The 26020-nt window shown below is 30.5% G+C and overlaps 1 protein-coding gene and 2 long non-coding RNA genes across 3 annotated transcripts; 1 reads left to right on the top strand and 2 right to left on the bottom strand.

Moving 5' to 3' along the window:
• Positions 1 to 7428: 7428 nt before the first annotated feature.
• LOC133034684 (uncharacterized) lies at positions 7429 to 10277 on the bottom strand. Its single transcript, XR_009686076.1, has 3 exons — positions 9869 to 10277; positions 9729 to 9786; positions 7429 to 8591 (listed from the first exon to the last, which is right to left on the bottom strand). It is a non-coding gene; the product is annotated as an uncharacterized LOC133034684 (long non-coding RNA).
• A 2587-nt stretch (positions 10278 to 12864) lies between these two features.
• On the top strand, positions 12865 to 13434 carry LOC133034086 (transcription termination factor MTEF1, chloroplastic-like). The gene has a single exon (XM_061109106.1). It carries the CDS (start codon positions 12865 to 12867, stop codon positions 13432 to 13434), a length of 570 nt encoding a protein of 189 aa, XP_060965089.1.
• A 667-nt stretch (positions 13435 to 14101) lies between these two features.
• LOC115718839 (uncharacterized) lies at positions 14102 to 15891 on the bottom strand. The gene is made up of 2 exons (XR_009686077.1): positions 15473 to 15891; positions 14102 to 14605 (listed from the first exon to the last, which is right to left on the bottom strand). It is a non-coding gene; the product is annotated as an uncharacterized LOC115718839 (long non-coding RNA).
• Positions 15892 to 26020: the final 10129 nt, after the last annotated feature.

The following is a 26020-nucleotide window of genomic DNA, read 5'->3' as shown; positions in this document are numbered from 1 at the left end:
TCTAGCATCTTGAATTTGAACATATTATGCAGTTAGTGATAGAGAAACGCTAAAAGGTACCGGTGGTGCATAGCATCCTCTTAATGTATCAATATCGCTATTGATCCAATTAAGTATCAGGTTCATATAATTTAATATAATAATATATAATAACTTTTAGGGAGTATCGCTAGCTTATTGCAAAACGACATGTCTAAAAATGCTAGGTACCATTGGTGCCGAATAACAATACTTTCAGTGATAATACCGATGTAAATTATTTTTGCTGATGTATTGGTTTTTCTTCTTTTTCTTCTTCAATAATCTGCTGATTAGAATTGAGGGTGTTAAGATTAGTGTCTTGGTAAAAGACTATTCTGCAAGATTTGAATCAACAACCACAGATTTCAACTATTCTATTAAGATTTCATAGCAACAATTGATGATTTATTTGCACTACAGAAGTTCATTACATCCATCAATATAACCGTTACAAAAACTGATACCAGTAAGAAAACATTACACTAATAAAGAAGACACCAGACACAGACAGTGACAGATTAAGACAGAGAGGTATGTAATTACAACCCATGGAGATAAACATCAATTACACACCCCTAAAGCTTCACTGACTCTTATTCATAAACTTAAATGGACTACAACTCTTAAGTTTTGATAACTTGGATTGATGGATAATAGGTTGGTGGATATGTAAAAGGGACATAGGTAGGTAGCTTCACAGGACGTTTGTGTAGCAGTAGAGGATCTCAATGCAGGCACGGTAACGAGCTAGATGCTGTTGTTGGAAGACAAATCGTCGGACGAGCCTCAAGTCCTCGTGAAGAACTATGAAAAGCATGCGCAAATTGTTGAGGTGACCTTGAAAGACTCTGTGAAGCTGATAGTGACGGCGATGGAACAGTTCACAGTTAAGACGAGGTGATCTGGCGCGACGTGCCAAAGGGAGGACTCTGTGATATTGAATGTATTGCAGAGTCAGGGAAACATGTTCTTGAAGAGAAGAAATGGAGGAACGATATCGATGATTAGGGTGGGAGTAACGAAGGTCCTCCAACCAGTTACATTGGTGGAGACGGCGCAACAGCATCGTAAAGCGATGAAGAGGATAGTTTGGTAGAGGATCAAGAGGACTTGACATTATTAGATATCAAATTTTGGTATGGTGAAATGAATGACTGAAACTCATAAAAGAAAATGAGAAGTATGGATTATGAATGCTAAGATTTTCTTTTTTAAAGGAAATTTTTTATTAATTTTAGTAATGAAAGTTTCAAAGAATTTATGATTGACAGATAATGGTTTGTCATTCAAACTTGAAATCTCAGGAATAATATTCTTTCCAAATTTTATCATGATTATTTTGTGGTATTCTCTATAAATGGCTATCGTTCTTACGATATGTGCTTACAAGTGTTCGATGTTATTTTCACTTTTTACTCGTGTATGGTCATGTTCGTTACTTTGTTTAACGTTTTTTCTTCTTCTTTTGTAACAGTTGTATACAGAAACGAAAGTCTTGAACTGTAATTTTTAAAATTAATGACATTAAATAAAAAGTTGAGGAGTTTCAAAATGCAAATTTGATATAATATTAATATTTTTTAGCCCAACTATTACAAACATATGAATCAAAAGGTAGGAGAAAGGAGGGGTCCTAGTTTAGCAATTAGTTTAGATCATCTAAGCTATATATTAAAAAAGAAAAGAAAATTCATTTTCTTATTTTGATTTGTATAATTAATTGGTGTCTAGCTCTTGTTTCTAATATATAGTTTAGAAACAAGAGTTACGCACCAATCAATTAATTTAATAATTACTTTGTTTGTTGAACGGTTTATAAACAAAGTTGCTCATTGATTGGTGTGTAGTGTGTAACTCTTGTTTCACTATAAATCATGTTTTTCAATAGGTGATTTATCTCCTAAATTACGTACTATTATAATAGAGGACTTTTGTAGTTAATGAAAGTAACTTTTAAAAAATAATAATAATATGATTCCTTAGCTTTGTTATGGGTTAGATACTTTTTTGATATTGTATATGTATGTAATATATAAGTGATTCCTTAAATATATAATTTCTATTATGAAATATTAGTATTATGTAATATTATAATTTAGAGAAAGAAAATAGAGAAGAGAGAGAATTTTCTGAGTGTTTTATTCCAATAGGTGATCTCCTATTTATACACATACAAGAGTCAAATATTAAGAAACTAAAAAAAAGGGAAACCGAGAAAAAGGGAATGTTGATTACATTAATGGTACTAAATAAAAGATTTAGACATCCACATAATTAATACTATTTATAACACCCCCCCTTGGATGTCCATAATAATTGTCTCATTAAAAACCTCGCCGAGAAAACCCAGTGGGACAAAACTCGGTCAAGGAAAAAAGAGTGCAGTATGAAATTACTCCCCCTCATTTTGGCATTCATGGAGATCCTTTAATCGACGCATTCCAATCTTGTGAACCATCTTCACAAAAGTTGATGTTGGTAATGACTTCGTGAATAAGTCTGCAAGATTATCGCTTGATCGAATTTGTTGAACATCGATATCACCATTTTCTTGAAGATTGTGTGTAAAGAAGAATTTTGGTGAAATATGTTTAGTTCTGTCTCCTTTAATGTACCCTCATTTAAGTTGAGCGATGCAAGCAGCATTATCTTCATAGAGAATTGTTGGTACTTCTTTATTAGATGTTAATCCACATGTTCCTCGAATATGTTGTGTCATTGATCTTAACCAAACACATTCTCGACTTGTCTCGTGAATTGCAAGTATCTCAGCATGATTTGAGGAAGTAGCCACCAGAGTTTGCTTTGTTGACCGCCAGGATATAGCAGTGTCACCGCAAGTGAACAAATAGCCAGTTTGAGATCTGGCTTTATGTGGATCAGATAAATATCCTGCATCTGCGTAGCCAACAAGTTGTGACCCACAATTATTAGAATAGAATAATCCTTTATCAATAGTACCCTGGAGATAGCGGAGTATGTGCTTAATCCCTTTCCAATGTCTATATGTTGGAGCAGAACTAAATCTTGCTAATAAATTGACAGAGAAAGCTATATCAGGTCTTGTACAATTGGTAAGATACATCAATGCTCCTATTGCACTAATATATGGTACTTCTGGACCAAGGAGCTCTTCATGTTCTTCTCTAGGTCGAAAAGAATCTTTTTCTACATCAAGTGACCTAACTACCATTGGGCTACTCAATGGGTGTGATTTATCCATATAAAACCGTCTCAAAATCTATTCAGTATAAGTTGACTGATGAATGAAAATTCCACATTTTAAATGCTCAATTTGTAGACCAAGACAAAATTTTGTTTTTCCTAAATCTTTCATTTCGAACTCTTTCTTTAGATATTCCACGACACGAAAGTTTTCAGGAGTTCCAATAATATTCAAATCATCAACATATACAACAATGATAACAAACTCAGGACTTGAACTTTTTATAAAAACACATAGGAAAATAGGATCATTTTTATATCCTTTTTTTAATAAATATTCACTAAGTCGATTGTACCACATGCGTCCTGATTGTTTTAATCCATACAATGATCTTTGTAATTTAATTGAGCACATTTCTCGATTGCTTGAATTATATGCATCAGGCATCTTAAATCCTTCAGGGATCTTCATGTAAATATAACTATCTAGTGATCCATATAAATAAGCTGTGACTACATCCATTAATCGCATATCGAGTTTTTCACTCATAGCCAGGCTAACCAAATATCTTAATGTTATTGCATCCACTACAGGAGAATATGTCCCCTCATAATCAATACCTGGCCTTTGAGAAAAACCTTGAGCTACAAGTCTTGCTTTGTATCTCACAACTTCATTTTTCTCATTTCTTTTACGTAAACATACCCATTTGTATCCAACGGGTTTCACACCTCCAGGTGTTTGGACTATAGGTCCAAATACTTTGCGTTTAGCAAGTGAATTCAATTCTGCTTGAATTGCTTCTTTCCATTTTGGCCAATCTTTTCTATTTTGACATTCTTTGATAGATTTATGTTCAAGATCCTCGTTTTCATTTATAATTTCTAGCGCTACATTATAAGCAAAAATATTGTCGACAATTACTTCGAATCGGTTCCATTCTTTTCCTGTATTGACATAATTTATTGAGATCTCATTATTGCTAATATTTTCAGGTACCTGAATCTCTTCAAGAGATTTGTTTATGTCAACATCTTCCTCGAAATTTTCAGCCTCTTCATTAGGGTCATCTTGATTATTTGCTCCCTTTCTTTTTCGAGGATTTTTATCTTTGAAACCGACTGGTCTACCACGTTTCAAACGTGCTTTAGAATCATTAATTAATTGTCCTTCTGGGACTTCAATTCGAATTGGAGCATTTTCAGCTGGAATATGTAATTTTATAATTTTCTTTGGGTCAGTGAATGCATTTGGTAATTGATTTGCAATATTTTGCAAATGAATTATTCTTTGAACTTCAAGTTCACATTGATTTGTACGAGGATCAAATTGAGATAATGATTGTGCATTCCATATAATTTCTTTTTCCAGCTGTTTCTTTTCCCCTCCCCCTAAAGCTGAGAAACTTGTCTCATCAAAATGACAATCAGCAAAACGTGCTGTAAATACATCTCCAGTTGTGGGTTCGAGATATTTAATGATAGATGGAGATTCATACCCAACATATATTCCCAGCCTCCTTTGAGGACCCATCTTTGTTCGTTGTGGTGGAGTAATCGGAACATATACTGTACAACCAAAGATTCTTAGATGGGAAATATTTGGCTCCTGACCAAAAGTCAATTGTAGTGGGGAGAATTTGTGATATGATGTTGGCATAATGCGTACAAGTGCCGCAGCATGTAAAATAGCATGTCCCCAAGCTATAATTGGGAGTTTTGTTCTCATAAGTAATGCTCTTGTGATTAATTGGAGGCGCTTAATAAATGATTCTGCTAGACCATTTTGTGTATGTACATGAGCAACAGGATATTTAACATTTATCCCTATTGACATACAATAATCATTAAAAGCCTGTGATGTAAATTCACCAGTATTATCAAGGCAGATTGTCTTGATTGCATAGTCTGGGCATTGTGCTCGTAATCGGATTATTTGAGCAAGCAATCTTGAAAATGCTACATTACGAGTAGATAATAAGCAAACATGTGACCATCTAGTTGATGCATCTATCAATACCATAAAATATCTGAATGGTCCACATGGTGGGCAAATAGGCCCACATATGTCGCCTTGAATTCGTTCAAGAAATCCAGGGGATTCAATTCCAACCTTTACCAGTGAGGGCTTAATGATTAACTTTCCTTGAGAACAAGCAGCACATGAGAACTCGCTGGATAAAAGAATCTTTTGGTTCTTCAATGGATGACCATGTGAGTTCTCTATTATTCTACGCATCATAATTGAACCGGGATGGCCTAACCGGTCATGCCAAATAACAAATAAATTTTTCTGGTTTGTGAACTTCTCGTTCACAATAACATGGGTTTCTATTGTACTTATACGTGTAACGTACAAACCTGAAGACAAACCAGGTAATTTTTCTAATATGCATTTTTTTTTTCTTGAAACAATAGATGTAATGCAAAGATATTCAAAATTATTTTCATCTATTGTCTCAATATGATATCCATTACGACGTATATCTTTGAAACTCAACAGATTCCTTTTTGATTTGGTGGATAATAAGGCATCATCTATAATAATTTTTGTTCCTCTAGGCATCAATATAATGGCTCTTCCGGAGCCTTCAATTAAATTTGCAGTGCCTGATATTGTATTAACATTTGCCTTCATTCTTAATAAATTTAAAAAATATTTATCACTTCTAAGTATTGTATGAGTGGTTGCGGTATCCACCAAACACATATCATCACCATTATTTGTAGAATCATGTAGAGAATGACAAATGTCCATTACTTCATTAACAAAAAAAAACATAATAAGTTCAAAATATAAATGCTTAAATAATAAAAGTTCATTACATAAACATGCCAAATAAAATAAACACCTTAAAGTAAATAAATGATAATAATAATAAAAAAAAAACATAACAAAGAAAAGTGACTAATTGTGGACATTCCCATCTCCATTATCGATATTTATGTTGTTATTAATGAGATCTTCATTAAAAAAATCTACAACATCTAAGTGCGTAATATCCAAAGGCTCTTTGAGAAAACCATCATCTTGATAGGCAAAATTTGCTTCTATTTTCTCCTTTCCTTTCACAGATGCTTGATAAAGATCAGCAAGGTGTTTTGCCGTACGACAGGCACGTGCTCAGTGTCCTTTTATTCCACATCTGGAACATAAATTTTTAGAATTTCTATGATTATTATTTTGAGGACATTTTCCCTTGTTCTCAGTAGTTGTGCTTTTAATTGGAGTATATGAATTTTTATTTTGACCATTACGATGCCAAACATTGCTTCGACCGCGATCGCCACCACGACCGCGACTTTGATTATGGTCACGACCACGTCTATTACTTCGATTATGATCACGACTACGACTATGATTATGATTGTCACCAATTGTAGCATTCACTTCAGGGAATGGAGCAGACCCAGTTGGGCGAGATTCATGATTTTTCATCAAAAGTTCATTATTCTGCTCAGCTACTAGAAGACATGAAATCAATTCTGAATATTTTTTAAAATTTCGCTCTCTATATTGCTGCTGCAGGAGCACATTAGAGGCATGAAAAGTAGTATATGTTTTTTCTAACATTTCATAATCAGTAACCTTTTCTCCACACAATATTAATTTAGAAGTGATATTAAACATTGCAGAGTTATAATTACTTACTGATTTAAAATCTTGCAACCTCAGGTGCAACCAATTATTCTTAGCCTTTGGCAATATGACAGTTTTTTGATGGTCATATCTTTCTTTCAAATTTTGCCAAAGCACAAGAGGATCTTTTACGGTTAAATATTCAGATTTTAACCCCTCATGGAGATGATGGCGAAAGAAAATCATAGCCTTGGCCTTATTTTGTTTTGTTTCAGTATTTTGATCTTTGATGGTGTCTCCAAGACCCATAGCATCTAAATGGATTTCAGCATCAAGAATCCATGACAAATAGTTTTTTCCAGAAATATCAAGTGCCACAAAATCAAGTTTTGAAAGGTTTGCCATGGAGAAAACTATATCAATATAAAGTGTAAATTAATAGACATATACATAAATTTTGGAAAAAAAAAATACAACAAAATATAGTACAATATAGAATAAGATAATAAGATTAAACAATATAATATGATAAACAAATCAACACACATATATAATATATAAGCATCTATATAGATATATATAAGCATAGACATATATTAATTCATTAAAAAAAATGGTTAACTTGAATGTGTTTCAGTCAGATGAGTATATATATACATATATATATATATATATACTAGATGAGAGTTACGTGGCGAGCCACGTAAATATTAGTTTTATATAAGTTCTAGTGGTTTTTGTTTAAGAATTCAGTAACTAATTGTAAATTATTTTATAAACGATATGTTTTATATAACTAATTGTTAAGAATGTCATAATTGTGTATATAAACCTATAATATACACATTGTTATTCAAATATTATAATGGGGATTTCAACCCATCCCGCTATACATCTCCCACACATTCACACACCCAATCAATTGAGATATCTCCAAGTAACTACACACTTACACACTTAATTATTGTACTCAAAAGTCATGTAATCATAGATTGGACATTATAATTAAAGAGAGAGCACAAAGGAAGAAAATACCAAATACAAATAGATATAGCTTATTAATTATATCTTTAGAATTTCAAGCTTTATTTTACTTTCTAATTAAGCAACAAGTTATTGTTATTAATTAGTAATTAATTAATTAATTACCAGGTAGTAGCTTTTGAATGCCTATATGTTTTATGCATATAAATATTCTATTAGTATCTATTTATATCTCTTGTTTTTATCGCTTTAATTCCTCTTTTGTGTGTTTTTTGTTTTTCAAATATTTACTTGGTTATACATATGTGTGTGTTAAATGAGATGGCATGAAGCTTGAGACTTGAGTTAGCCAATTAAATGAAAAGAAAATAAAAACAGTACGAGGCAAAAAGGATCAGTTGATTAATATGTTTTATACATAATGCAGCTTCTTGTGATAAGTGTAAAAATGCATGCATATAAAAGTTACTCTATGGAATGTACTAATAATTTGAAATATATATACTTTGATTCATGAAAAAGTTTCATATAACAGATAAATTTTGTCTAATTAATTATTAAGTAATAAAACTTCAAATACCAGGATAAAAAGTTAAATAACATACCAGAAAAACTACATATACATGTAGCAGCAATTAATTTATAAAAACCAACACATATGCGCATATATTAAACTAAACCAAGCATATATAATCAAAAAGTTCAAAAATATTCTAACCGAAGACATGGCACAACATCAGTGAATTTGAGAATAATATACTGACCTGAAAAGAGGTAAATTGACTTGAAAATGCTTGACACCCTGTGACTTGGTGATGTACTTGGCTTTCCTTCTTCTTCCCTGTAAATAAAATCACACAAAGGTCATTCTTGCACCCATCTACATTAAAAAGATAGTACGAAGCTTAAATAATAAATTCCTATAATGACAAAGCTAGTATTTGGGCAAAATTCAACACAAAATTATAATTCAGAAAAAGCATTAACTTTCTCAAGAGAAAGCTCAAACATCCCAGACCCAGAATAACAAACAAACCCAAAAGAAGAGTAACAAAGAAAATTCAATTAATTAATATTAATGCTTCCTTTCCTCATTTTTACCTCCATCTGTGTTACTAATTTTTTTACACTCTTGCACTCGTTTTTTTTTTTTTTAAAATACCCTTTTAACATAATATATGTGAAAATAATCATACATGGAAGAGTGTAAAAATTAATTAATATTAATGCTTCCTTTCCTCATTTTTACCTCCATCTGTGTTACTAATTTTTTTTTTTTTTATGATAATAACCATAGTGAAATGTGCAAAATCAATTTGGTTGATATATCCAACATTCAATTAATTAAATATTCATAGAATCTTCACACTATTCTATCTGTATTAATGGTCAACACATGTATGCATTTTGGGTCGCACCCTTTCGAATGTAAGTATAGTCTTGTTCGTGAGGTACTATAATTACATATATATATGCAATACCAATTAAGTAGTAGCAGAGCAGTATATACAGATAAAATTTCCCAAGCAAATTATATAACAGAAGAATTGTGGGAGCAAACTCCATGCCTGACCATTTGAGCTACTCTCTTGGGACTTAAGCTTCTTTTCACACAGAACACATGAGAATTCTTGTTTTTGATTGCCATTCATGGATCTGAATTCTCAAGTCTCCAGAGAATATCTCCCAGCGATAATATAGTCTCAAAATACATATTGTAACAGATTCTTCAATGATAGCAAACATTCATTTACAGTCAATATATGTATATATTCCCAAATTCAGCAAAGAATGCATTCATCTATTTTGAATTATGCTTAAATCCTCAAAACAAAGAAAGAAGTCTTTAATTTCATGGTCATTGCTGGAATTGAGATACTGAAATGGAGAACAATTACAGTGTTTACGGCAAACCCAAACTAAGGCCATATTCTGAAATAGTATATGAAATGAGTTGAATTAGAGGGAAGAAACTTACAGGACTGCTCCAATGACTGTAGGAAAAGTGAGGAATCTATTTCGACCGAACATTATTTCTGAAAATCATATGATACTCGAACTAAGGCCATATTCTGAAATAGTATATGAAATGAGTTGAATTAGAGGGAAGAAACTTACAGGACTACTCCAATGACGGTAGTAAAAGTGAGGAATCTGTGAAAAACGACATTGTCTTCTGATTGCATGTGTAATTTATACAAGAGGTAACATGATAATGAGTCGAAACCCAATCTTCGGTAAGCACGATATTAACAAGTAATCTTTAGAGAAAACTAAAAATAATAAAATAATTTTAAAAATTGGGAATATCCGGTTTGTTAGAGAGATATGTGGTTAAGATGATTTTTTTTTTTAATTTAAAAAAAAAAGATTGTTTAATTTTTTGGTTTATTTATTGGGTTTATTTATTTGTTAACGAGTGATCAAACCTATTAACATCGTTAAATTTAACAGAATATTCTTTTATTTTTAAGTATATTCTCTTAAACCAAGAAATGCCGTTACATAGGCACTTTTAATATATAAAGATATATATATTTAGTGTATCATGACTTTGAAGCAATTCGAGATCACATAACAAAAATATTGTCATACCTTGGTTAGAGGCTCGTGCTGATAACGTATTATGAAATATTAGTATTATGTAATATTATAATTTAGAGAAAGAAAATAGAGAAGAGAGAATTTTCTGAGTGTTTTATTCTAATAGGTGATCTCCTATTTATACACATACAAGAGTCAAATATTAAGAAACTAAGAAAAATGGAAACTAAGAAAAAGAAAATGTTGATTACATTAATGGTAATAAATAAAAGATTTAGACATCCACATAATTAATACTATTTATAACAATTTCTTAATTTTGTCACACATAGTCTATATATATATAAAGGAGAAGTATAAAGCGATGACGTGTCACTCTAAATTTATTTTTTTTAATCATAACTAAATTACTAATTATTTTTCTAAAAAATAAAACAAATAAAAATAATGGTATACTTCAAAATATCACAAACTTAATACTAAATTTATTGTTTTTATAAAACTAAATCATCTGTAGCTTTTTTTTAATGATTTTTTAATGTTTTATTTTAAAATAATAAAACTAAATTATCCATCACTAACAATTCTTTTTTTTTTTTTCGAAATTACTAACAATTCTTTTTTAAATATGCATCATTATATACTTTTTTTCTTAGCAAACACCCGTAGCTTTTTTTTAATGATTTTACTAAAAATCTATCACTAACAATTAATATCAATCTATTTTCCATCTTCTTAACAATAAATCAATTTTTCCATCTTTTTATAGTTATATTATCTTCTTACAGTCATATTATCTTTACAGATTAACAATAATTTTTTTTTTTGTAAGGAGATTAACAATAAACTTTGATTCTCGATTCAAATGTTATTTTTCAATTCTATTTTCATATATTCAAAATTCTCATTCTATAAATTTTTCACTAATATTTTTCAATCAATGAAACAAAAATGCAAACTTTAATTCCCGTATGAAAAATCAAACTCTCAATCCCAATAATTAATAGAAACAACATCAAGTTTTCAAGTTCTTAAAATTTATAAAAATAAATACATAAATAAATAAAAACATATCTCATAAACACAAAGTCAAATATTAGAACCCCAGTAAAACACTAAAACTAAAACATTAAAAACACACAATAAAATTCGAACCCAGAACTTAACATACACATCAGAATAAAAATTAAACCATAAATGAGGATTTATGCTACCATTTTTTGAATTTCGATATTTATTAGCGACAAATTTAATATTTTAAGTATTTATGTCACAAATTTTTTAATAGTAAATTCAAAATTGTAATATAATTTTAATAAGTAATTATTTTTAATTAAAATATACAATTTATTTTTTTATATATGATTTAAAATATTTTATACATCCGCCGCGAAGCGCGGGATGTTTACTAGTTTAAAAATAAGTTTGGATCATCTAAGCCATAAATAAAAAAAAAAAAAATTGGCAATCTCTCATTTAGCTTGCACTTAACTTTCAAAATTTAGTGAGAAAACATACTAAATTAGGAGAGGCTGATAAGAATGATAAGAAATCGTATCAAATGCTATTCCCCGCCCATCCATCGGAGAGAGGAACTGTCCTATTCCAAGTCTATAGTCTTATAAACTAGTAAAGTCGCATTCTCTCTTCAGTTATCGTAAAATTTCTCAAATTTAGTTTTCTATCCAAATTTAATAGGAGAATTTACACTTAATATGATTTTTTAAAAGTGTTTTACTTAAATATGACAGTTGTATTTTTTTCTTAAAAAAAGGTTATAAATTATAATTGTATTTTTAAGTATTTAAATTAGAGGGAACGATTTGTATTGGATCTGATACCATTTTGGGATAAGGTGAGTATGGTTCCATCTCAAAACTAATTGACAATGGAGGAGTAGCCCATTCATCTTATATATTATAATTTATTTCTACACATTAGCAATGTATGACAAATTTTAATATAATTGGTTTAATCGTGTGAATTTAATAGGTATGTAATTTGTACATTTTTTTTTTGCCATTTTTATTTAGTTGCTTATTTATGTTTTTTTGGTAATAGTAATAGGTATATGTGTTTTTAATTTCAATATTTTTATAGTAATGGGTATTAGTGTTTTTAATTTCATTATTTTTTTTATTGTTTGATTTTTGTGTATTCTGCTCTAGTGCTAGCGTACTTTGTAATTTTTGTTCATCTTTCTCTTAGTTATTTTTTATTTTTTTCTGGGTAATGGGTTTTAATCTTGATTGGCTTTTAGTTTTTTTTTAGGGATAATTGCGGCAAAAGTCCTAAAAAACTTGAGGTTGATGCCGATTAGTCCTCAACCTTAAAAATTGGCGGTGAAAATACTCAAGGTGGACAAAGTTGTTTGTCCGTTCATACTCAGTCCGTTAGTATGACTAACGTGACACGTGGACGCACCAAATTTAATCCCCTTTTTCTTTTTTAATTTTCCCCTAAAATATAAAAGTAATAAGTAAAAAAATTAATAAAACCTAAAACAAAAAAAATAAAACAAATTAATAAAACAAGTGAAAGAAATTGAAATGGTTCATGAGTAATGGTTCATGAAATCCACCGTCGATTTCGTCGTCTCAACTGTCGGATTCACAGCTATCGAGTTTCGCCGCGTCGTGGGTATGTGCCCTGATGTTTTATGCTCACGGGTCTCGGACGTCGTACCAGTATTCACCTTCCTCACACGCAAGGTCCGTGTCAACAGCTCCGATCTCAAAAGGGTTATCAACCGACGGCCCAGATTGCTCGGTTGTAGTGTCAAGAACAGGCTCAGACCCACTCTATACTTTCTCCAGAGCATTGGAATAGCCGAGGTGAACAAACACACTGACTTGCTTTCCTGTTCCGTTGAGGAAAAATTCTTGCCCAGAATCGAGTATTTGGAGAAGATTGGGTTTTCTCACCGTGAAGCGGTGTCCATGTTTAGGAGGTTTCCTCAGCTGTTTTGTTACAGTATTAAAGAGAATTTTGAACCCAAATTTGATTACTTTGTGGTTGAAATGGGGAGAGAGTTGAGGGAGTTGAAGGAGTTTCCACAGTACTTCTCTTTCAGCTTGGATAAGAGGATTAAGCCTAGACACCAGAGTTGTGTAGAGAAAGGTGTTCGCCTTCGATTTTGAGGGATTTAGGTTCAATTTCGTGATTAGGGTTTTGGGTGTGGATAATGGTTCGATTTCGTGTGTTGCTTTCTGAAATAAATCATGAAACTTGATTTTGTTTCTTTTGTTTTCATAAAATCAGTTTAATTAATTTGTTTTATTTATTTTTGTTTTTAGGTTTTATTAATTTTTTTTTACGTATTACTTTTATATTTTAGGGGAAAATTAAAAAAGAAGAAGGGGATTAAATCTGGTGCGTCCACGTGTCACGTTAGTCATACTAACGGACTGAGTATGAACGGACAAACAACTTTGTCCACCTTGGGTATTTTCACCGCCAATTTTTGAGGTTGAGGACTAATCGGCATGAACCTCAAGTTTTTGGGGACTTTTGCTGCAATTATCCCTTTTTTTTATGTGTTTTGATGATGGTGTATTCGATTGATTTTGGTGTTGGTATTGGATTTTTTTTATTCTCTAAAATAGTTTTTATGGGTATCTGTTTTATGAGTTGTTTCATTATATTTGATTATTTTGTGGTTAGTGGTTCGTAAGTGTGATTTATTCGTTTATTTTTATTTTTATATGTATTGCCCTAATTTATTGGGACGCACTATGTGATTTTATAAACTAGTTTAGTAATAAATTAATTAATTATTAAAATTCGTGATAATATTAAAAACTTCACTAATATAAAATACTAAAAACAAATATCATAACGACACTAAAACTGTGTTCCAGTGATTCCTATTGTAAAAATTTTACAAAAAGATTATATACAACAAGTCAAAATATGAAATCAAAATACACAGCAGATACACCCCAAAACAACTACTGGCAACTCGGCACACAGACCGATAAGATCAATATGTACATTGCTGGAAAAGACTGTCACCTCATGATTGTTCTAGCTTTTTTTTGCATTTAACTGCACCACTAAACACCTGTGAGTCACAAGGACTCAGCAAGAAAAATAAAATAATACATGAAATAACCAATTATTCATTTCACTATTATAAAATCACGTGTCCTACTCGTACGAGTCTCAAACGGTCTTGACAAGAGTACAAATAGCTTGTACCCCCTTGAAGCTCTACTAACCTTTGTACCATATGCATTATGTACCTCTAAAGCACTAGTGTTAGTAGGGTAGTTCGAACCTCCTAACTTTTGTACCATATGCACTTAGTACCTGTAATATACTAGTGTTAGTAGGATTAGTTTAAGTCACTATACCACATACACTCAGATTCACTAGTGTACTAGTGTTGGTAGAGCTAGCTTGATATACTATACCACATACACTAAGTATATCAAACATACTAGTGTTGGTAGAAATAGCTTAACTTTCATAACACATGCATACAACATATATATGTGCATCCTTTATAATAATCTTACATCACTTACGTAATTAAGTATCCCAACCAACCTGATTAGAAATATTGTTCAACGATTCTGAGGTCTTAAGTCACAATTATGCAAAATAGGTAAGCGGCCTATTAACTCGCTTTCGGGGACTTCAACTAACAACTAGAAGTTTTCTTATTGATAATTAGCGTGAAAATACCCCAAACATCAAGAAAACATAAAAATTGAGGCTCCTAAAATCACACTATCTGGTAAATCGGATCCCCAAACTGTGGACCGTTTCTTGGGGTTCTGCCTACGAAAACGGTGGACTGTTAAACTGCAGAAAATACAAAAATTCCTATTCCTAGTTCAATTTTACCTCAAATCGAGAACCAAAATCTCTAGAATATATAATAACATCAATATAAACACAATTCATCTAGAAATGGCATCATTAAAGCTCACAAATGAAAAATGTCATTGTTCAGTTAAATTTATTTTCGAAAGGTCAAACTCAGTTTAACCTCATTACAAGCATCAAAACTTATCAATAATAGCCAAAACAACTCTAAAACAGCTCTCAAAACAATTTCTAACAATCCAAAACCCTAATAGAAGTAATTTCTCAAAACTCAACTCAAAACCAACTTGAGGTTAAGAATTTAAAGAGAAGAAAGTAGTTAGGGCTCAACTTGTTCTTTCTTACCCCTTGAACTTCAAAACCTACCTGAGATCCCCCCTTGAATTGGGTGAAAAAGGGTCAGGTCCTTTGGGTTTTAGGTGAGGCCGACCAAGAAAGAGAGAAAGAAATGTGAGGATGAATTTTTTTTATAATTATCCTTTAACTTGACTTTTGTCTTTAAGTTCTTTTGTTTCATCTAAAACAATAATAAGCTCATAAAAGACTTAATGAAATTATAAAACTCCCACTAACTCAACTAATAATAATCTTAGAGCTAAAGACTAAAATGCAATTTTCTTTCCTAGGAAGTAACCTTAGAGTTTTAAGAGTAAAATTGTCAAAACTCATAACTCTGCTCAACTCCAACATTCTAAATATCTAAATAATTTGTCTTGTTAAAACCAAGATATTCAACCATATCTATGTGATTCTATTTACCAAATCGTGAGATTCCACCGTCACCGGGTACAAAACTTAAAAATATTAAAATTTACAATTAATATACACGGCATACTTAAAGTACAATAAAATTTTTATAAATGAAAAATTATATTACAAATACTTATGTCTGACAATAGATCTTATAGTACTAATGCACATATGTAACATAAATAGTAACTAAATCACTAATGAGCTACTAATTTTTATGTCTAAATATGTAGTCATTACAAAGATAATAATTTTAAACCTCAATGGTACTTAATTATTTAATTTTTGTAATTTATGAAATAAATAAACTTTTATTATTAATACTTTTTCTTAAGAAGTTTATGTAGTTGATCTTGATGATTAAAATATATATTTTTTCATTGTTAGTTTTTATTATTAATATACTTTGTTATTAGTAATACGAGTGTAATTGATATTTGAACTTCAATTTAACTCAACTCAAAATATAGATAGAGCTTTTTTCGAAGTTTATTTTTTTAGAATAATGTTTTAAGTATAATATTTGATAAAACACAAATATTATTTTAATTAGTCTTTTTTTCTAAGAAATAAAAAATTACTAATTAATTTTTAATTATAATAAAAAATATTAGAATTAGTTTATTTTTTTAGACATTTGTCTTTTTTATGCTAAAGAACATACAATTATTTTTTTAAAAAAATAAATAAATATTTGGATTAGGTCGGGTCGGGTCAAGTCCGCCCCGATTAGTTCAGGTCGGGTCTGACCCGCCTCAGTTCAAGAGTGCTAACGGGGCGAGGGGTCAAAGTTCTACTAGGTCAGGGCGGGTCACCGACCCGGCCCATTTGTCATTCCTAGTATACACGGTTTGAGTTTAATACCAAGTTCTATTTAATAATAAATACAAAGTTTTATACAAACATTGAGACCTTATTTGACAATACTATCCCTATATGATCCGGCTTAAGCTTTATTTGTTATTATTAGAGAGAGATGGTGTCGTGGTTGTAACACTCATTCTTGAGTTTGATTAGTTAGTACCATGCCATACATCAACAATTGAATATGTAGAATAAATATTATTTGTATATGAATGATTTATTACAACAAATAACAATAAATGAAGTATAGAAGTCAATCTTTAATGACCACCATCTTTAAAAATTCCAAGTCCAATATCACTAAACCCAAAGTTTGAATCTTCTGCAGATATTTGCCTACAATAGTCCTCACAAGCTATCTCACACATTGGAATAGTTGCACCCCTCTCTGCTAAGCACACAGGCATGCACCCCTTACCGCAATCCGAAAGCGCCTCGCCTGTTTGAAAAAATGCCCCAACGAGTAGCACGACCAACATCATCGAAAGGGCTCGAATATTGACAGTTTTGTTAGCCATTTTAGAAGTGTTTTTCTTTCCTCTTATTCTTTCTAAATGTAGTTTAGAAATGTGTTTTATATTCTGCTTGGGAATATTTGAATTGAATAGAGGTATATTTTTCTAGTTTTTATAAGAAAAATAGAAGGATTTTCTATTAATAGATTTTGATCTGTAAATTGTTATGCCTAACTAGGAAATGGGCTATTTTGGTTGTATATGAGCTGGTGTAAAACCACAACAAAGACCAATTAATCTTATCTTTGATACTGTGAACAGGCTAATTATAAGGTTGTTTTTCAATTAATAACCACCATAGAATAAAAATGTACAATGTTAGTTTAGATTTGATGTAAGTAACTAACTATCACGTTTTAGAGTAGCTAGGGAGTTGGATCCCCTGTCAAAATTTGTTGTCCAATTTCCTGTCAAACCAATCAGAAAAGGCCGTGTCATTTAATTAATTAACCACAACAATTAATTATTGAGCATTGTTATTAGGCACCAGTGGTGCCTAGCACATTTAGATGTGTTACTTTGTGATTGATTAGCGATACTTTCTAAAAGTTATTACATTAAATTATATGGAACCCCATAATTAATTGAAATATTTGCACCAATAACTATTATTATTAAATTATTTAAGAATTTACCCTTACCTATTTTAATACTCACAATTTAGGCATTTCTTTTTTATAGGTATACCAATGTATATTTATTGCTTCTCTCTCTTAAACTCTGCCTACATGCCTTTTTTTTTTTTTTTTTTTTTTTTTTCTAGACGGTAGCTTTTTTTTTTTTTTTTTTTTTTAATAAAAATCTTATTTTTTCAAAATAACAGTAAACTAGGTTGATCAAATATTTTTTTTTTTTTTTACATTCTATTCTTTTTTTTATTATTATTTTACATTCTTTTTTGTTTTTTAATCTAATTAGTAGTTTTAGAAAAAAATAATTATATGTATCAACGTGAATTGTATTTATGAAATTTTCTTAGACCATTTTATTGTTTTCAATACCGCTACACGCCTACTAAAATTAAAAGTTAACCATATGTTTTTCTTTTACATTTTATTGACTCTCCTAGTTGATATACAATCAGATTTTTTTTTTTTTAAAAAAAAAAATTATGTGAATAAACGACACAAATTGTTATTATTCTCACTTTCTTTATTTTTTTTTATTTCAAAAGTTTTTTCAGCCACGCAATTTATTATTTGGACACAAAAATTACACTATTATAATCTATTTTTTAAAGTGATCATTTTGACATGTTAGAAGCATATATTTTTCTGCTACAAAAAAAATGACTAAAATTAAAAGTTAGACTAAGGTTTCTTAAACAACAAAATAACACACTATAATTTAAAATCTAAACAAGAAATTATAAGTCTCCTCCAATATTTATCTTTTTACTTTTTTTTTCCTTTTTGTTTACTTCTTCTTTTTCTGACATTATTATCTTCTTCATTTATTTATTAATTTGTTTTTTTGAAAAAATCTTCTTCATTTATTATTATTTTTTTATTATTCTTTTTCTCTAAATTTATTATTTCTCTTAGTTTTTTTTATTTTTCCTCTAACATTTAGATATCTCTCTTACATTTTAGTATGTTTTAAAAGAAACTTTTTTGTTCCTTTTTTATATTTTGTAACAAAAAGTAATAAAATTTAAAATTTAATAAACTTTAACATATCAAGTAACATCATAACTTAACTTAAAGTCTTTTATTATTTTGTATTTAAAAGTTAAAATATAGTATACTAATAATAAATTTATTTAATAAAAAGAATTTAATATGTTAATAAAAAAACTTATAAAGTTACCAAATAGTATCTAAAACATAATAGAATTAGTTACAATATGAAAATTATTATATATATTAATTTTAAAGTTGTCTGATCAAAATAAACAACCAAATGTGTATGAGAAAAAAATTATCTTGAATTAATTTTTTTCTAATAAAAAGTAACTAATTGATATATTATTTACATCAAAAGCAACCAAAAGGTTGCTTTTTTTAAAATTTGCAAAACACTAAAATTTCTGGAAGCGAGATTTTTTTATTTTTTTCAATTTTCGGTAATTATTTTATATTTCGGTATTTATGCTGACGTGGCAATCGGTATTTGTGCAAATAATTTTCTTAAAGGTATTTTTATAAATAAAATCAATTTTAGGTATAATATTGAAAAGACCCCTAATTAATTGGACCAATAATAATAATGACCCGAGTAGAATAAGAGCATAATTTAGTTTTCAATAAAGTATGAGGCTAAAATTGATAAGTACTTCATTTGATTATTTCTTTAATATATAAATCAAATATAAATACATATTATATATATGTAGATTTTTAGGCAACCTAATAACATTATGTGCGATCTTTAAATCATGCAGCTAATAAAAAATTTAACTATTACAAAATATTCAAATAAATATTTTTCAAAACACGTAATTAATATATTGTTCTAAATTTAATCAATTTTAAATTATTAAGAAACTAACATAAAGTTTGAATTTGATTTATACACTTATGTTGCAGTGTGATGGTAAGATCGAATAACAATTGATGATATTAACACTGTGTATGAAGAATGGGCGGATTACTATAATGAGTATTTTCCAGCATAGTTTTACTATTGGTTTTTTTTTTTTTTTTGCTAGCAAGTATAATCTTAGCTAGGTTTATAGTTAGAATTAATTGTAGTTGTCATACTTATAACCATTTACAAAACCTATGAAAAGTGATATATTATGAATTTTATTGGATAATATTTTACTACAACATATCTTTGCATATACTGTGAATATCGATGCAGGAAAAAGTTTTTAAATATTAAAATTATCTTTTATCCCTACTAAAATTAATTACGGAGGTTGTTAAAAACCTGTCGTAATTAACTTATCTCAATGGTTTTTTAGTGTCGAGAAAGGTAGCAATCTCAGCGGTTCAAAAGGTGACCGTCGAGACTGATATCTATCTTGGCAGTTCTAAGTATCGAGATTGCTCAAAATTGTGAGATGATGGAAAACCTATCTCGGCGATTCAAGGTAAAACTACTGAGATAGGGTACCCTATCCCGGCAGTTCCCAAGTGCTGAGATTGGTCATTACCTCTATCTTGACGATCAGATCCTCGACAGTTGATAACTGTTAAGATAGGTCTATCTCGTGGGTTTTGAATCATTGAGATAAGATAATTTTCTTGTAGTATTTACAGACAACTACTACTAATTTGTGCATTAAAGTTTGTAGCATAACAGAAAGTTAAGAACGCAAAATTTTGAGCTCATCACTTGAAATTTTGAAATAAGATTTAGAAATTTTGAGCTCGCCAACTCCTGGTCTCGTGTCTCCTGCATAGTATCGGGGACGAGGTCCGGTTGTTGTTCCTGAGACTGTTCCCCAAGGGTCCTTCCTTCAGTGGGAGGCGTCAGTGGAAGGTCCTCACTCGGAGGCAAAGGCCTGCTGTTCAGATCCACCAGGATGTTCGTGTCACTCTTGCCAACTGTAGATGTCAGATTTGTAGTACCTGACGTGGTAGCAGGATTGACCACATCTGCAGTGTCCATGGGAATTCCAATCGTGGCTGGAACATGGACATCAGGATCTGCAGTCTGTGGGTCTTGAGGAAGACCCAAAAATGCAGATGGTGCAACGGGAGTTCTTCTCATGTTAACCATGACATTTGATCAAATATGATATCAACTTTCTCTTAATGAAAGCACCAAACTGTTGACCTCAAAAAGTGGCCAACCGACAGCGAAGTCATATTAAACTGATGCTTGCCACGTGTTATACAATTATAACTAGAAAGTAAAAAGAGACATGAATTTTTATAGAGGTTTGGCCCTTTTAGTTACCGGGTAATGACCTACTCTCTTTTTAGTTGTATTGATACCGAGAGATAACACTATTCAGATCACTATAGGTGGGATCTGATATAACTCTCTTAAGGTTACAAAGTGAGAATTAAAATATCAAATCTCAAGTGTTGAGGAATGCTCTAGTGTGTGTGTGTGTGTGAGAGAGAGAGAGAGAGAGAGAGAGAGAGAGAGAGAGAGAGAGAGAGAGTGAGTTAGACTTAGAACTTTGACGGCTTAAATGAGACTTAGAGAGATTAATGACTTAGGGTCTTTAGGGTTGAGTTAAAACTCTTTAAATAGGAGAGCTTAAACCCTAATTTACAAAGAAAATAAGTAGATATTTATATATTAAATTAATTAAATATAAAAGACTAAAATGCTCCTTAAACATAGGTCTTTTTTTTCTTATCTATTTTATTGGGTTTTTAAGGCCTAATTCGCAATCTAACTTGTAGTCCACATGTAAGTTTGCGCACCAAAATCCTGCCAGGTCCAATCCTGACTGGCTAGGCACCTGCAGGAAGCAAGCTGGCCAGCCTTGCACTGTCCAGAGGCTGGTGGGCTTAAGGTGACTGGTCTGTCACTTGTCATCCCGTTTGAGTGTCGGGATCCCCGTTGGCTAAGGTGCTGACTTAACTTCCTTGTTGGTGAACTGTATTGTCGCATGGTACTAATATTGTTAACGTAAGCATGCCACGTTAAGTAAGCAAAAATCTGGATAACAGTATGTAATGTTTTTTAATTTCAACAAATACTTAACTATGTCCATATGACATATTTATGTGAATTGATGTGTGGTACAATAATTAAAAAATTAAATAAAAACCAACTTTATAATATACATTTTCTATACATTTATATGTTTTTTCATATGTAAATTGCTATATGCATACCAAAGACATTAATGCGGTACAATAATTAAATAAAGTTAGTTCTAAAATGAAGGTTATATGCATCTATATATCCTTCAAAAACCAACATTGAACATTCAAATAAAAAGAAAAAGAAAAACAACATTGAAATTAAGAACCACCTCTACAACAACTTAGTTATTTAATTACGTTGACTCTAAACTAACATTGTACACTTCTATGGTCCTCAATGTCACAATCCAAACTTCTTTTTTATATAGAGGAGAACAAAACATCTTTCTATAATAATATCTATTTCAACTTAGTTTTTGTTGTAACTACATAAAAAAAAACCCAAAATTGTGAACCTATTTTCTAAATATTGACCTCAATAAGTTTATGCTACATACTAATTTGTTTAAACCAATTAATCTAAAAATACAAATAAACAAAATGGATAAAAATCCTTCTAATCTCTTTATCTCCCTATAAAAACCTAACAAATGTATAACTTTATGAAACTCAATCCTCAAGCAAATATAACAAAACTCAAAGAAAATTAATCAAGAAAGAAAGATCAACAAAATGGCTAACAAAAACGCCGATACTCTAACCTTTTTCATAATGTCTATCCTTCTCGTAGGGGCGACTTTTCGAACAAGTGAGGCGCTCACCGAGTGCGCTAAGTTGTGCATGCCTGTGTGCCTACGAGAGACGGGTGCAGGGCTTCCAGCATGTGAGAAAGCTTGTGAAGATTATTGTAAGCAAATATCCTCAAATCAAGACTCAAACAAAAAACCAAATTTTGGCTCAGGCCATTAAAATAACAGACATACACAAAATAATATAGTTTGAGCTAATACGTTATGATTTACAACTTATAATAAATCTTTGATATACAAAGATAAACTTTTATTATTGTATTCATGATATGTATTTATTCAACTATGAACATTACTAATTATGTTATTGCAACTCTTTTGTGTATTTATGTGAAAATATGTTATCATTACATTGAATTATTTTTAAAATGGACAAAAGTAAATATCAATTGACAAAATAGACATATTTATTCGTTGTTCGTTTATGAATCTACTATTAGGCTCGTTTAGTATGTCGTATAAGTATAATGGTTATATTGTATTAATTATTACGGCCAAAATTTTTAATACAATGTATATTGTATTATTTAATACATAACTAATGGTCTGTATTAGTTTGTATTATAATATTTATAAAAAATTCGGAGTCAACCCTAATCTCCGACCTGGACTTGAACCCGAACTTGATCCCAAACTCAGTACCCGGACTCGAACTCGAACCCTAGATTTGGACCCAGATCTGGGAGCTAGATTGAGACCCAAACACAAACCTGGACCTGAGACCTAGACCGGGACCGGGACCGGGACTGGGACTCGAACCCAGACCCAGGACATGGGACCCAAACCCAAACCTAGGACCTAGACCCGAACCGGACCCGTAGTTGGTGTTGGGGTCGAGTGTATTGAAAATATATTAAAACTTTACACAATCTATTAATATAAGTTAATACCAAACATACTATTGTATTAAATAATACTAATACAATACAATACGGCGTACCAAACAAGCCCATAGAGCATAATTATACAAAATAAATAAATAAATTCTTAATAATTATATAAATAAAGTATAAAGGGTGTAAGGTTTTCAATTCAACTGAATTTGTATTAATAAAGTGAACGATCATTCAATAAAAATTAAGAAAAAACAAATTATCATTCAAAAATTATCAATCAAATATGAAATAAGTGATATAAACATATGACCAACTATTCTTCTTTTTTGTTTTTTAACATTTTGATTTTTTTCAATAAAATTTTGTTTATTATTCCAAAAAAAACATATGGCCAACTATATAAAGATTGTACTTAGATTTTGTCCTTTCTATTATAATTGAAAATTACATTTCTTTAAAAAAAAAAATAAAAAACTAAACTTATATTTGTATTTTTTAGATTAATTGGTTTAAAGAAAGTTTTCAATATTTTTAAGGATAATTAGATAAGGTATTATTTTTACGTTTATTGAATTTTTTTTATATATTTTTATGATTTTTCATAGAAATAATAAGAAAATTATATAAAAGTAACATGAAAATAACATCAAAACAATAACAAAAAATAACATACAGATAACAAAAGGAGGAAATTACACTTACTATGGGATTTTAAAAGTTTTTATGATAAATATGGCACATTTAAGTTTGACCAATTTATATGGTATTTTTTTATTTTTAGGTCTTTTTATGGTATTTGATATGCCATATATATGTAATTAGGTTTTCAAATCCCATATTTAATGTTTTTATTTGTTTAGGAAGTTTTGTTTGTCATTGATGCCAGAAAAGTCACCGGAGTTTGCTGTCGGTGCCGGAAAAGTCGCCGGAGTAGCAGTCGGTGCCGAAAAAGTCGTCGGAGTTGCTGCCGACGCAAAAAAATTCGTCAAAATTGGCATTGTCGCCGGAAAAATCACTGAAAAAATCACTAAGAAACCGGTTTCTTCACCAAGAAACTCGTTTCTAAGAAACCGATTTCTTGGTGATTTTTCCGTTGACAATACCAATTCTGACGCTAGCAGCTACTCCGACAAATTTTCTGGCGCCGATAGCAAACTTCGGAAAAGTCATCAGAATTGGCATAGTCGCTGGAAAAATTACCAAGAAATTGGTTTCTGGTTTCTTGATGAAGAAACCAGTTTTTTGGTGATTTTCCAGTGAGTTTTCTGACGATAATGGCAATTCTGACGACTTTTCTGGCATTAGTTGGTAGCAACTTTGAAGACTAATACACCAGCAGCTACTCTGGTGACTTTTTCAGTACCGACAATAAATTTTGGGAAATTCGTCGAAATTGGCATTGGCGTCAGAAAAATTATCGAAAAAATCACCAAGAAACTGATTTTTTTTTCTTCATCAAGAAACCAATTTCTTGATGAAGAAACCAGTTTCTTGGTAATTTTTTTTTCTCTATTTGGTTGATTGATGAAGCTGGTTTCAATTATTTTCAGTGTATATCATTTTTGTTTCTTGATGAAAAAACTACTTTCTTGGTGATTTTTCTAGTAATTTTGCTGGCGACAATGCCAATTCTGACAATTTTTTTGACACCCGCAATAACTTCGGCAATTTTTCCGACAACGGCAACTACTCCGGCGACTTTTCCGGCACCGGCATCAAACTCCAGAATAGTCGTCGGACTTGGCATTGTCACCGGTAAAATTACTTGGAAACCGGTTTCCTCATCAAGAAACCAGTTTCTTGGTGACTTTTCCCGCGACAATGCTAATTCTGACGACTTTTTCAGCGCCAGCAGCAACTCCGGGGACTTTTCCGGCACCGGCGGCTACTCCGACGACTTTTTCGGTGCCGACAGTACACTCCGGTGACTTTTTCGGCACGAGTGACAACTTCGGCGATCACTATAGTTTTATTTATTTTATTTTTTAAAAAAAATAAATATGAAGGGAATTTTAATATTTTTTATGGTAATTTAATTAAGTTTTTATTTTTTATGAATTTTAAATTCAGATTTTTTTTTAATGTTTTATATGGTTTTTTTTAGAATTTTTAGTTTGATTTGTTAGATAATGTCATATTTAGTGGCATTTACTTTTTATGCCATATTTATCATAACCTTAATAATTTTTCTCATATTTTTGAAAATAGCCCTAACAAAAAATCAACAACAAATTAACAAGAGTACAACATAAAAAGACTATATTTCTGTAAATAAAATAAAAAAATCGTAAAAATATTTAAAATTCCATGAAACCGTATTTTTGTATTTTTTTTGTATTTGTAAAATCATATCTTTTTTTTAGTGGATAATACCCTAAGTTTTCGATTATAATACTTTAATACTCCAAATCTTGAGGAAATTTCATTGTATTCCTCAACTTATCTCTAATAAATTTGTATAGGAAATCACATTGTATACCTATTTTACTTTACATTTCTATATTTTTTAAGATATACCTGTTTTAGATGATGTTCCCATTATACCTCAAGTTAATGAAAATTA

Source organism: Cannabis sativa, chromosome 2 (assembly GCF_029168945.1).
Source record: "Cannabis sativa cultivar Pink pepper isolate KNU-18-1 chromosome 2, ASM2916894v1, whole genome shotgun sequence".
In the NCBI taxonomy this organism is placed as follows: Eukaryota; Viridiplantae; Streptophyta; class Magnoliopsida; order Rosales; family Cannabaceae; genus Cannabis; species Cannabis sativa.
The sequence above is the reverse complement of the archived record's forward strand: the minus strand, read 5'-3'. Positions and strand labels throughout refer to the sequence as shown.

What these genes read in the sequence shown, in the direction of transcription:
- LOC133034086 (XM_061109106.1), top strand. Translation starts at nt 12,865, where the DNA reads ATGAAATCCACCGTCGATTTCGTCGTCTCAACTGTCGGATTCACAGCT.